The sequence below is a fragment of the Hydra vulgaris genome, chromosome 12 (assembly GCF_038396675.1).
Source record: "Hydra vulgaris chromosome 12, alternate assembly HydraT2T_AEP".
Taxonomy (NCBI): Eukaryota; Metazoa; Cnidaria; class Hydrozoa; order Anthoathecata; family Hydridae; genus Hydra; species Hydra vulgaris.
Window position 1 is genome coordinate 16,087,501 of NC_088931.1, and position 15,082 is coordinate 16,102,582.

General features: G+C 27.0%; 1 protein-coding gene across 5 annotated transcripts in view; it reads right to left on the bottom strand.

Annotated features, from left to right (window-relative positions):
* Positions 1-15,082, bottom strand: part of LOC100208584 (uncharacterized) — a 48,767-nt gene that overhangs the window by 7,500 nt on the left and 26,185 nt on the right. For 2 of the 5 annotated variants that reach the window (XM_065812336.1, XM_065812335.1), the window contains exons 1-6: positions 11,681-11,939; positions 11,461-11,537; positions 8,398-8,501; positions 7,068-7,142; positions 4,462-4,593; positions 4,243-4,380 (exon numbers count right to left, since the gene is read on the bottom strand). In XM_065812336.1, coding sequence (XP_065668408.1) covers positions 4,243-4,380; positions 4,462-4,593; positions 7,068-7,142; positions 8,398-8,501; positions 11,461-11,537; positions 11,681-11,790 — 636 coding nt within the window. In that variant the 5' untranslated portion in view covers positions 11,791-11,939. Of the gene's footprint in view, positions 1-4,242; positions 4,381-4,461; positions 4,594-7,067; positions 7,143-8,397; positions 8,502-11,460; positions 11,538-11,680; positions 11,940-12,012; positions 12,312-15,082 lie in introns of those variants that run through there. The other 3 variants (XM_065812337.1, XM_065812339.1, XM_065812338.1) reach the window with 2 other exon arrangements.

A 15,082-nucleotide genomic window follows, 5' to 3' on the forward strand; every position in this document is an offset into this window, starting at 1 on the left:
TATTTTATTGGTTATTTTGAGTTTTTTTTGAGTTCTATTAAAAAAAGCTCATCTTTGAAAACTGGTTTCCTAAGATGAGAGATTGGGTGTGTTGAAAATAACACAATATTTGGTATAAAGATTTTTTCTTAAATGAACTATTCATTTTTATTCTTTAAGAGGAAAGACTTAATTATGACAATCTGCAAAAATAAATATAAATATTATAATATTTCGGCTGAAAATAACAATATCCTGTTAACATGCTCAACTTATGCAACCTGTCAACTTATGTCAAATAGTTTACTTATGCAACTTATGTCAAATAGTTTACTATTTATTGTCTAAACTAAAAATTAATATGCGTAGATATATATATATACACAGTGTTAGCTAGCCTGATGGCACCGCATATAATGCAGTATTCCCAAATGGTTTGAAAGTTTCATAAGCTCATAGTAAAAAAAAAAAAAAAAATTAAATCAGTTTCAGATTTAAAGTGTCTCACTAGACAAGTAAAAAAAGCAATTTGTAGGCACGATGAAGAAATGAATTAAGTTGATCGATGTGTAAAAAAGTATTTTCATTAATACGCAAAGATCATTTATTCAAAAGTTAAAAAAAGCTTTTTCTTTAAATTTTTATAGACATCAGTTAAAACTTTTCAATATGTTTCATAAATTATTTTAATTCATTCTTATTATTCAAAAACTCTTTATTCACAATTTTACTGTTTATCTTAAGTTAGGAATGATACAGAGATATTTGCATATTAATAAATATTATACTTTAAAATAAGCTAATGTTTTTTTATTAAAAGAATTAATAATACTTTCAGTAAAATAAATTAGCTGATAAAATAAACTGAAAATAACAACAACAAAAAATCAAAAATAAAACTTGCGATGAAACGTATCATTTATGTTATATTTGTGTAAAACATAAAAAAAGATAATTAAAAACTATATTAATATTATTAATTATTAAACAATATCTATAAATAAAAAAATTAACTTTTTTAAAAAACTAACAAATAAAAAATTTATGTAAACTTTGTATTTGAAAATTAAAAAAAAAAAATAATTTTTGTCTTTAAATATATTTTTTTAATTAAGTATCTAGTATACCAAAAACTTAAATCTTCATTTAGAAAGTTTTTGAAAGCTCTATAACTTTTAATTAAGAAACTTGGTTGGCTTGCCAATTTCCGAACGTTTGTTTAAAGAACTTTTGTTGCAATATGTTACTTTAATTAATTTAGTAAAGTTTAATGAACACAGTCAAAAACAAAAATAAGGAATAGTGTTGCAAATGAATTTAATGAATAGTGTCGAAAACAAACAAAAAAAGGAATAGTGCCACAAATGAGTTTTATGAATAGTGTGGAAAACAAAAAATAGAAAAAAAGAATAGTGTTTTTAATAATGAATAGTAACAAAAATAAAAAAACTATAAATGTGTGTTTAGATAACATGTCTGATGTCATACTGAAATAGTCTGCTGCCAGGAGCTTCAGTACATACACAAACTATCTTATAGCCTGCTGCCGCAAAGGAGTGCCGCTGCATTGACAGAGGGTTTGGAGTTTGGTAGCAATCTTTCCTTTCATTATTCTTTGATTTTTTTTGTTTTTGTTTTTCTGTAAAAGCAGTATGCAATAAAGATAAGCAAAACAAGTAAGCAATTGCTGAAATTAACTATTTGCGACACTATTCTGTTTTTACTAATTACAATACTAATGTTTTGGTTTGCAAAAAAAAAATAGGTTTTAAGTTAGCAGTTTGGATTTGGATAGCAACCATAATGTAATAGAATGAATAAAGTTAGTAACTAAATTGAATAGAGTAACATTGTTCATTTTAATAATTACTTTCAATAACTTTATCATTCAAAATAGTTAGCTTAATTAAATTGTTAAGATTTAAAGCTTTAAATTAAGATTTTTAAATTGTTTTTATATCTATTCTTGCAATAAGAAATTCACACAATTATTTTATAAATAAATTTAAATTTTGCATAGCATGGCAAAAAACCAACCACAGCGTTTGTATCCGGAAAACTTAAAGATAAAAAGTGATATAACTACCTTTTGGAAAATCATGCTATATTTTTTTTTTTAAACTTTACAACTTTAATATTTTTCAAAAAAAATGCTTATTGGAAAAGCAAAGAAGTTTCTACTATTTTACAAAATTCATTGTCAGTATGTCAAATAATACTTTTAAGAAAAACCTTGACCCTGGTCTTTCCCTAAAAAAAGGAGAATAAAGATATACTGAACACAAGCTAGAATCAGAAATAAGACATAAATTAAGGAGCAAAATGGAAGTGAATTAGATTATCTAGAAATTGAGTCACAAAGTAGACTGATCAGGGTAACATAATGGTAATAGCAAATGTTTTGTGCCTTAAACCCTGCAAGGTCATTGGCACCAGCGCAAAAGTCTTTAAAATGATTAGCATTAAAGTCATTAAAAATAGTAATGCATCCAGATGGATAAAGAGAAAGTCCTTAATTAAAAGTGAACATTTTTTGTAACTCAGTGTGCCATCATCATTGATATTATCATTGGAAATAAGTTACTTATGAGTTAAGTTTATAGTTGTATATTCTTAAAGGTAATGATAATAATCATCATTAAAATGATGGATCTGGACTATAGAACATTTTTATTGGCTGTTAATTTATGCATTTTTATCAGACATTTTGTGCATTAATTGAATTTGTGCATTTTTACCAGACATATTTAAATGTGCTGATTAAATTTAGTTGTTGCCCTCGTGTGGTGAAAGAATCTCCTTAAATGCCTTTTTTACTTATTTAAATTAAATTAACTAAAGTAGCATATTGCAACAAAAGTTCTTTTAACAAACATTCGGAAATTGGCGAGCCATTCAAGTTTCTCAATTAAAAGTAATCGAGCTTTTGAAAACTTTCTAATTTAAAAGCTATTTGTTTAAATAAGTTTTTTAACTTCTTTAAAAAAATAAGTTAAAAATTTAACTAAATTTATCGAATGATAAAAATTATAATATAAAATTAGATAAACAAAAATACGAATATTTGTGTAAAAAGTTTGAAAACTTTCTTAAAGTATTTTAAAAATTTTAGTTTTAAAATACTAAAGTATTTAAAAACATAAATATTCAAAAACTTTCCATATAATGAGGGTTGCCAGACATCAGCTTTTACGGAGGAGCATACAGCGCCAATCCTGTAAAAATATTTTTTTTTACTGTGTTCTCCTTCGTAAAAGCCAGACATTTGGCAACCTTACATATAATGTATAGTGTTTTTATCAACAGTCATCAATTAAAAAGTTGTTTTAGATACTTGAAAAGTAGAAATTGTCAAAAATGTTTTGTTAAAAACTAAATAGAATTTAAATAGAAACTAAATAGAAAATAAAATTTAGCATTTTTTTTTTACATTTATAATTTAAAAATAAAAATTAAAGAAGACAATATATGTTTAAATAATATAATCGTTTAATTCTTTTAAAACTATGTTTAAAAGCGGTGTACACAATTAAAATAGATCAAAGTTTTAATAAATAAAGTTGATAATTCATTCATCAAAACTTCAATTGCAAACAGATATCTTTTGTTCTTGTTTTCTCTCTACTATATCAAACAAAGAAGAGAAGCGATTTAAAAATGAAAACTTGCGAATATTGCTGAGAATGAAACAAGCTGAATATTTATAATGACACTTTTTTTAAATATAGAAAATATTCCTGATATAAATATAACCCAGCAAAAATAAAAAATTTACTTTGATTGAAATTTATTTGTACCTAAAAAATGTCAAATTTATCTACTTTTTTAAATGTCAGAATGCAATGACTATTTTTTTTAAGGCCACACCTAAAATCCCAATTTAGAAAAAACACTGTACGGATTTTTTTTCTGGCTAACACCCTGAATATATATATGTATATATATATATATATATATATATATATATATATATATATATATATATATATATATATATATATATATACATGTGTAATATATATATAAATACATATACGCATATTAATTTTTTGGTTATTGAGACAATAAATAGCTAGCTCTTTCACAGAGCACCCTTTATCCTGCAATTTATACAAACTTATAAAAATTGTAAGACTTAATTTTAAAAATTGTTATTAATCAAAACATCATCAAATTATTACTAAAAATAATTTAAAATAATTCAATTTAAAAAAACTTTTTAACCTGAAAATAAAAGATATTTTCAGAACAAAATAATTTTACCTGCTTTCCTGACCCTATAAAAATAACACTTGAAGTGTTGTCGTTTAACTGATTTTCAAGCCAGACCCATTGTTCTTCCCCTAACACTTCACAATCCCAACCTTTTGTGTGATGACTTCTTACATCCAGTAAAATTACCTGAACGCAAAAAAAAATTTTTTTACTTGTAACTATATTACATAAATAATTTAATAAAAATCATACTGGAATTTCTATAACCTTTACTATTTGATCACCAGTCCCATATGTATGTGATGAGTACAACCCTTTTCTTGTTCTAAGAGCACTGTTTATGGGCACTTCGAGAAAATCCAGGAACAAATTTTGCGATTGGAAACGATACTTAAATGCCTAAATGTTATTTAAAGTAATTTAACAAAAAAATCTTAAATTTTGCTTAAATCAGTTTGTGTGTTCCAATCACACAAAAACACACTTAATTTCCATCAAAATGATTTCTCAATCATGGAGCAAGTTCTTCAAATTTTTTAATTCTCATTACTTTTGAAACTCATCAGGTTTTGGTGTATGTTCTCTCTCAAAAAATTAAGTAGATAAATATTACTTATAAGTTTTAACTTTTCTAAAATTGTTTTCATTCAACTGATTCTTACTTGAGCTTATATAATCAAAGATATTTACATGCATAAGTTTGAAGCAAAAATGTTTTTGTTAAAGCATATGCTGTAACCAAACAAATGTTTTTAACTAAAAAGCATCAAAGCAAAGATTTTTATATAAGCAAAATAAACTATTCTATTCAAAATACTTTTTTGTTCAAAGAATTCTGAAATGTAACTTTTTTTTTTTAATTTTGTTCTGATTCATTTTCAACAAGGTTGCAAGCAATTACTATTAAGTTGGGAGTTACTAAAATACAAAAAATAGAATAAAAGAGCAGGGATACAGTTGACAGAAGACCTGAAAATTTGTAGGTTGTATGAGTCAGGAAAACATGAAGATGGGAGAGGGTTCTAAAAGGTTAAAGTGTGGGAAAAAAACTAGACTAATAAAAGTTTTTATAGCATGCAGGGACAGGTACAGTAAAAAGATGAGACTAGTGAATGTTGTGCCAAGCAAAAACGAGTTGATTGATGAAACTATAGATGATAGCTCCATTGAGAAGCAACCATGATAGTATTTATAGAAAAGAGAAAAAATGCAACTTTATGACAATGGGAGAGGCTCAAGCTTAGCAAATAGAGCAGGTCCAACTACACTCACAATGTATTTTTGGACCTTGTCAAGAAGAGAAAGAGCATCATTAAAAGAATCAGACCAAATATGATAAAAGAATTCCATAAAGGAAAAAATAAAAGAATTGTAGAGGTAGAATCAGTTGTAGAATAAAATCAGGTGTAGGATAATGGTGAGCACGATAAAGAGAAGTAATAATTGCTAAGTTAGTAGGTGCTAACTTAGCAATTAATTGTATATATGGTTTCGATAAGAGGTTATTAGTGAACAATAATCCAAGAGGACATAAAGAGGAAGACTCGGTTAGAGGGTTGCCATTCATCAATATAAAAATATTGACAATATTGCAATAGTTGTTTGCAAATAACTGAGTTTTGTTGGAGTTAAAATTCACAAGCCACTGCAAGCCCCAATCTGTTACAGAAGTTAGATCAGATTTAAGATGCCTGTTTTAAACAATCCAAAAGTGAAGACATTTTGTCAAGACAGGAGTATAAAATTAATTTGCCAGCAAATAGAGACACTTTAGATGTAATGTCATTAAGAAGATCATTAATGTAGACAAGAAACAAAACAGGAACAAGGATAGAACCTTGAGGTACCCCAGAAGTTACTGGAAATGAAGAAGAGTGATGGCCTTTGAGGATGACTTTAATAAGGCATTAGAAAGTAATGATTTTATAATCTCATTCCCAAATATACCATATGTAGCAAGTTTATGAAGAAAACCAGCATGCCAAACTTTATCGAAAGCTTTAGATATGTCAAGAGCAATAGACCTTGCCTCACCGCCTCCATCTAATGCACCATAAAATCTTTCAGTCACAGTAGTTAGCATGTCAGCTATAGAGTGAGAAGATAGAAAACTATATTGATTGTATGAAAGTAAGTAATTGAATGCAAGAAGAGATGTTATAAATTTGTTGATCAAAGACTCAAAAACCTTGCTAATAACAGTTAGAAGACTGATCCAATGATAGTTAGGGGTCAGAATGTTCACAAGAGTTTTTAAAAATTCTGCACCACCACCAGATGCCATTTTTCAGCATGCAAAATAAGATTCAACTCAATTCAAGGAAAACAAAATAACTATTTAAATATAAAAAAAACTATAATCTTATGAGGCCAAATAAATTTCCCACACTTCCCATTTTATTGAAAAAGAAATTATTTCCCACACATTTTATTGAAAAAACATGTTAAATATATTTCCCACACATTATTATAAAATCTTAAACTTATATATAACATTTATATATAAACATGGTGTATATAAGTTGTATATAAAGATATATATAAACTACTCAATAATCTAAGTCCTATAACAGCCCTCTAAATAAAGCTGTATAAAGTTCTTTATCTAAATAGTAGCTTGTGGTTAAATTTTTATATTAAAAAAAATAATTATCTATAGGTTATTTTATAATTTAAAGAAAATATATGAATTACAACTACTTTTGTAAAATTTGTCAAAGCTCATGAGTTCTTGTTTAAACTCAACATTTGAGCAAGTACTTATTAACTTTGAAACTTAATTTTACATTCAAGAAAGTACACAGAACTTTTGATAAATAAATTTTTGATTTTGGAAATACTACTCAGAAAATTATATAAATGATAATAAATACCTTGCCAACACCATCTAAACCATAATCATGATCATCCCATGTACCGATTATAGGTACACCATCATCTGACAGTAACTAAAATATTGAGAATTCTGTTATTTAAATATTTCTAAAGTGTCTTATTTAAAAAATTTTAAAACTTAAAATCTTAAATTTAAAAAACTTTAAATTTTATTCAAAACATTTTTTCAAAATCCTAAAATAATTCATACTGCACTCAACTTGTTTGTGCTTATAGCAGCCAAGCTTCTTAAGGCTTATGTTTATTAAAAACAAAGTATTATCCTGACAATATGAAGTATAAACCTGACAAAATTAAGTTAAAAAAAATATTGTAAAGAAGTTTACCGAAAAAAAATAAAAATTTATAGATAACTTTACAGCTTCAAAATAAATTGTAAGGAGCAGGAGACATGTTTAAATAAAATACTGTATTAGTATTTAAGCCTTTTTACAGTAAAATATACTATAGTACAAAGAAAAACTTTTTATCAATAATATAAAGATCATCTTCTTTTGAGATGAACTGTACATTGAGATGAGAAGTTGTTTTACTTAGTTTAAAAAAAGTTGTTTTATATTAATTAGAGAAATTGTTTTATGATTCAAAAATTTTTAAAGATTAAATAATATCTAGATTAAAATAGAAATTTTATCAATTTAATAATGTATATCATATTACATGTATGTAAATCTAATACACTAGAACTACTTGTTTTGTCTTTTTGCCATTTCTTTGTAAACAACTGTTATTTATGAATACACTAAAGTTTAAACTTTTATATGCGATATCAGATAATTTGAGAATTATGAATTTGAGAGTTAACTAAAGAAGAGAACAGCTTAGCAAGAAGAGAAAAAATTTAAAAATATAAAAATAAAATAAAAATCAAATTTCAAAATTTTTCAATGCTTTGGCTATGAAGTAGGAAGTATTTGTCCATTCATAAATAAATATTTTTGATAAATTTAAATAACCTTAAACTTATCTTCAGATGCTTCATTACTTATATATTATATATTCATTAAAAAGAGACTTGGAATCACAAGAAAAATTCAAACTTTGAATATTTTCTATATATATAATACTCTATAGAACTGTTTTTTTTTCCTTCTGCATGTGTCACAGGTATCTAAAGAGCTTTAAAATTTCTTTTGTTGTAGATAGAATGCGCTCTCTATCTCATCCAACTCCATTTGTTAGTAAGATTACTAACAAACTAAATGTTTGTTTTTATTAATTAAAAGAATCACTGAGAAAAATAAATGTTACAACATCTAATTGAATTAAGGAGCAAATAGTATTTTTAACATATAACAAAAAACTTACTTTATAATTAGGATTTTCTTTTTGCAAATTAAATTTTTCTTTCATTGATTCCAAAGATGAATGAACCCATAAAAAAGGTAATATTCGTGTATCAGCATAAACAGCTAGTAAATTAATAAACACATTTAAAAAATAAATGAAATGTAATTCAAAATAATTTTTTTTTTAAGGATGATACTCTTAAACATCAAAAGTTTTAGAATTAAGAGAAAAAAAAGTTTCAAAAATCTAACTTTAAAAATAAAAAAGCAAATAGTTTAAAAAATGTAATTGAAAAAAAAAACATAAAAGTGTAGCTTTTTTAAAAAATTAAATGATCAATGTTGAATGTTTTTATCTGGAATTCGCCACTGTTAATGCACATCATTGTCATTCTGTCAATAGTAAACTTTGTTTAAGAAGATGATCCTGCTTTTGTTCAACCAAACATACTGCATTGCTATTTTACAGTTAGCTTCAAGTTATTCTTTTTAGTTGAACTCCTAGATAAAGGCAAACCTTTTTTCTTTTGTAGTTGATGATGAGAATCCATGATTTATCCTCAGTGACAAGATTCTATAGAAATGGAGCTTGAGCAACTCATTGCAGTAAATGGTCAAAAATACTGACACACTTGACTATGTGAGATTTTTGGTGATTCAATGGCTGAATAGTTTACATTGAGCTTTACAGCCAGCATTTGAGTTGTCCAGCTCTGGTCCTCTTCCACAGCCGCCAGAAGTGGTTTGTCATTAAAATGACTAAGCTATGTTAATACCATTTTATGGACATGTTTTGAACTATAATATGATATCATATATGCTTAAAGTTGGAAGTTACTGGAAGATTGTAGAGCAAGACAACGATTGACTGACAACTTAAAGGATTGCAAATTATATGAATCAGGAAAGCAAGATGAAGGAAGCGAAACCCAAAGAACTGATGTTCGAGGAAAAAAACTAGATGAATAAGTGTTTTTGGAGCACTTAGGAACAGTCACAGAAAAAGGATGACACTTAATTGAATGACAAGTAACACGAGAATGAATTTTAGTAGATGGCACAAGAGACGCTAGCTCTTTAGAGCAGTGCCCATTATAGTACTTGTAGAAAAGAGAAAGAGAAGCAACATTACGACGATGTGATAATGGTTGGAGGTTGGCTGCTAGAGCAGGTTCAACTATGTTTACAATGCATTTTTGCACCTTGTCTAAAAGAGAAAGGGCATCATTAGAAGATCCGCAAATATACCAAATAGCCTGCTTTTCTCCAAAATTTTGTATTCCAAAGCTATGGTACCACACTTCATTAGGTCAATCTTATTTAAAATTTAATCTTATTTTTTGAAGAGTTTTTGCAACAAAACTTCAAGTTTAATGCTTTAATTTTTTATTTCTTACCAAAAATAGAAAAAAAGTACACAATTTACAAAAAGTTTATCCAGAAAGTCTTTTGTGTTTAAAACTTTTTTTTTTAAATTTATAATTCATCCAGTGTAAAAGGTTTTTCATTTTTAATAAGCTTCTGATTACATTAAAAAATTGCAATGTCAAAGTAGTAGTAGCCAAGAGTGGACCCAGCTTTTTTGTGTGTTTGAGACACTTATATGTTTATGGTTATGTCAAAAAAGAATGCTTTGCATAATAATGCAATGTTTGGAGCCTGTAAATAAAAAACCCTTAAAACTTGTGATACCTTACTCCAAAAATGAGGGCAACAAGTTGATTTATACTATTCTTAGCTAAATTAATATTCATTGATAAATTTTTAATTTCATACAATAATCTTTTAGCATTCAAAAATTATGATCATGTAAAGTTTGAACAATAAACATATAAAAGTTTGTATAAACATATAAAAGTTTGGAGTTTATAAACATATGTGTACATATAAAAATGATTGGTATTTGCTTTACATGTAGAAGTTGGCTTCCATGCATAGAGCAAATCCAAAAAATGCTTGATCTGCCCCTGGTAATAGCAGAGTTGTTAACAAGGCCAAAAATAGCAAGACCAAGGCCAAAAGTTACAAGGCCAAGGCCAAGAGTTTTAAGGTCAAGGCCAAGATTAGGAGTTTCAAGGCCAAGGCCTATGCAAACATTTTCAAGACCAAAGACTTCAATTTTTGCCTTACGTTAAGGCCAATTATTAACAAAACTGTAAGTAGCAAGTGTTGTGACAATAAAACCACATTTTGTAAAAATAGACCAAGGTTATGTGCAGAATTCAACAAAATTAATAAGAAAATATGTAAAAATTTTTAAATTTTTAAGGCCAAGACCAAGGCCAACAGTTTCAAGGCCAAAGCCTCAATTTTTGGCCTTAAGGGCAGGCCAGGCCATGGCCAAGGATTAACAACTTTGGGTAGTAGTAGTGATTTAAAAAGCGGGATATAAGATTGTAAAAATACAATAGTTTGCAAAATAGTATATTTTTTATCTTTTATTTCTTCATTTGCAAAAAAAAAAAAAATTAATTGCAATATTTTGAAGAAAGTTTCATTTTAATAAATATATTAGACATGAAGTTTACACACTTTCCCACCTCTAATAAACTAAAAAAACTGATTTTCAACATTTAATCAACCTCAGCTCTAATCCTAATTTTACCTTTATTTTACAAACCCTGCCCCAGCCCTAGTCAAAATCAAAAACAGTCAGTCACTAATCTCCTCTTGCTAACTGATTATGCAATTGCAAAGACTTGAGAAGAGAAAAAAGTCCACAACTCCTACTACTTTTTATTGATTATAGTTACTTTGTTGTTTCTTTACTTCTATGAACTAAATTAGATAAAAAAAAAAACAAAAAAAAAAACATAGTTTCAAATCTGCGTTTATAAAAATGCTTGGTATAACCACACAAAAAGTAAACAAAATTCTGAATGGTTTACTGTACACTAATTTTGATTAACATTTCCCATAATTTGTTCAGTTTTATGTAGATTTGTTTACAGAATTTCCTCGCCTCTCTGACAAAAATGAAGCAATCAATGGTAAATAAAATAATTTTTTGAAATAAACAAATAACTAAGGACTAAAAAATTTTATGTAACCTTTGAACTTTTAAACTAAAAAAAATGCATACCATCTCCTAACCATATCCATAAATCTGGAGTTTGTTCTCTTACTTTATTCCATAATGGTTGATCGTAATCATGTTTACTATAAGATACATGTAAAAAATAATTCAAAATATGTAAAAATAAATGCTTATTTTTAAACAAGAAAATATATCATCGTAGCGAATCTTATAAGGATGTTTATCTTATTATGAAACAATTCCTGCAAAAATAAATTTTACTAACTTGCAGCTGCCAAAAGTAATTTTAGAAATAATTTTGTTACTGTGAAAATCTGACCCACAAAATATATAAAAAATTTTCCAACACCATATTAACATTTTTAGAGAAACCATCGTTCCTTCTTTTTTCAAAATTGCAGAAAAGTTAGAAAGTTAAAAAGAACGGTAACATTAACAAAAATCTTAAATTTTAAAATTTTCTTGATAAAAGGAATTTTAATTAAAATTCCGTAAGTCCAATGAATGGGTCTCATTTTATTGGAAAAAAATCTTTAAAGTATTCTTCCGTAAACAATAAAGCAAAGGGACATACAAACAATAGAAGTAGAATTAAACCTGGCAGACTTGTGTGTGAATCAAAACCAAGAAAAACGCTCAACCGATATTAAGACGCTTTTTTTTCCTTTTTTTTTTTTTTGATATCATTCATTTTTTATCAATATTTTTTCCATATATTTTCTTTAATAATACATTGACTTTGCTTTAATTATATCATATATTATCCAAACACTTTTGAGCTGAGGTTTTTTCAATGTCAACTATATATCTACAATAGACTTGGGTTACTTAATGGCATGAAACTTTAAAAACTTTAGACTATGGTTGGCTTTTTAAATATTTTTTTTCTTTTATTTAAGTTATTGTTTAGCTAAATATGTTTTCTTAAGTCTCTTAAATTCCGTTATATGTTTTAAAGTGATATTATATGTTTTAAAGTGATATTATATGTTTTAAAGTGATATTATATGTTTTAAAGTGATATTATATGTTTTAAAGTGATATTATATGTTTTAAAGTGATAGGAAACAACAAGAAAGACCTTTTTATTGCGTGCGTGCACAAGTAATAAACAAAAAAATTCATTTAGTGAAAAATTTTAAACGTACGTTTAAAAGTTTTCACCCATGTTTAAACCTAAAGCATGTGTTTAAACTTAAAGAAAACACATGCTTTTTTCATCGTAGATAATGAAAGCATAAAGAATAGTACAAGTGAATTTGCTAATTTAAGGTTTCTTTTATACATATATTTCTTTTATATGTGGATGAAAAATGTGTCTCGCTAGACACAGTTTTTGTTGCTACAAATACAATTCTGCACTTCATATTTTTTAAATATAATACATTTTTTAACTTATTGTAACTGTCTATGCAATTTAATTACAATAAGAAACTACAAAAAAAAAAATCTTTTTTAAAGACTTAACGTTTTAGAATGGTTTTGCTTTATACATCGTTGTAATATTTCAAATTTTTTAAGTTTATGAAATCACAAAAGAATTTTGTCTAAAATAACACTTAAGTAGTCCTCAGACATTTTTTTATGTAAAGTATGTTTACTTATTTTAAGATCAGAAAATTTTAAAGATAATATTTTTTTTTATTTGGAAAATAATTAAATCTTTTTAATTTGGAAAATAAAGTAAATTTAGTTTTTTTAACGTCCAGCGAGAGTTTAAACAATTCTTTGTTCAACTATATTTTAACCAAGTTGGTTAGCATTAACTACACTAAAGAGGCTTTTATTATCCCTATGACATAAACAAGTTAGTATCATCTTTAAAAAAGATAAAATTTAATAAGTTTTAATTTAATAAGTTAAAAGTCATTCATGTAACTATCATAAGCTCAGAAATTGAGCTTAGAGGTATTCCACATTTTACTAAATTTTTGTCGTTTTAACTGTTTGATATTTTATGCACTCTTTTTTAAAGTTATGACTTTGAAATGAAACTTAACAGTATATTCAGCAGGAAAAATAAAATTTTATTAAAAAAGTATAGAACATATTTATATTCTAAAGTTTTAATATTTCACCACACATTGCAAGGCTAAGGATCCTCAGAATGCTTAGTAAATGAAATTAAAATCTAAAGCTATTTGTATTAAATTTATTCTTGACGTTAATAAATGGTAATACTGTCTATAATTCAATTATTCACTCTCCGAAAAAACCTCTAATCTATTTCACTGATCAATGATTTCAGAACAATCAGCAAACAAATTGATGGTGTCATTGAAACTGGACGAAACTATAAATGAAGAAGAGTCTGTTATATAAAAAACAAAAATAGGTGGTCTGTACACATGATTGGAAAATGAAATCTTTTTCTTTTAAACTGTCCAAGTTGAAAGGAACAAAATCTATGTTTTTCATGGTTATTGCATTAAGAAAACTAAACTTGTATTATTTAGATTTCTTGTATTGTCATTTGAATCATTTATTTAGATGCCTCCAAGGTTGGAGTTGACAAGGACAATATTTAATGCTTTAGACGTATGAAAAAAAAGCTTGTAGACACCTCAGTGGTTGCCACATCACTAAGCTGTCACTAAGTTCTAAGCAAGCACTCCAAAAAAAGAAGCTTAGAAATATTTTTGATAGCGTTAACATGCAAAATATTAAAAGTTTATCACAAAAAAGTGACAGGAAACTGCATCTACTAATTGTGCCCTAACTGCACAAAAAAATGGCATATAATTAGCTAAAGAAGCAGTTAAGCATGTAACTAAGCATGTAACTAGCAGAAGAAGCATGTAACTTGTGAGGAAAATGGCATGTAACGAATTAGCTGAAAAACTTATAAAAAATAATGTTTCCATTGATGCAAATTAATTAGAGACGGGTGTATGGCAGGGTATTGATACCAGATTTTATAATCATGATGAAACACACCAGTTTGTAAAGTATGAGTTTAATGGTACTTCGAAAAAGACATAAATACCATAGAGCTTATCCAGCATCGGGCTACCAAAGTACGCACGAAATGAAGCGCTTCGACTACCTGACGAGATGCATCAAACTCGGGCTCACCTCACAACTCAATAGACATTTACGCGACAATCTCAAACAAAAATACAAAATCGAGAACAATATTAAAGATAGCTGGCATATTGCTCCACCTAACATCCCACTAAGCTACGGTCGTCAATTGCCTCGTTTAAATCAACTTTTTTAACAACCGCGTCGCTCACCCATGGAACGCATTACCAAACGAAATTGTCAGTGCCATTAGTGTAAACCGCTTTTAAAAAAAATCGATCAGCTACCACCATAATTATTACAGTGCATCATCTTCTGTACGATCATGCACGAGCTAACCCGGCTAGTTGTTGATGGGCGAACAGAACACGCCCGTTCAGTGTAATTTAACTAACTAAAAAAAGAACATTTATTCATTATAGCTTTTTGCAAAGCTATTCTTTTTTCTCCTATAAATTTTTGGTATACGATTATAAATTCTTATCTTACACCAAAACAAAAGAGAAAACATTTTAAGCATTCTGTTTTCACCGCATAGATTGAAATAAAATTTAAAAAGGTTTTTGATCCATATTCTCATGCAACCACTGAATTAACATTGGCTTTACTAAATGTTTTCATTATCTCCACTAATGCCGCACAT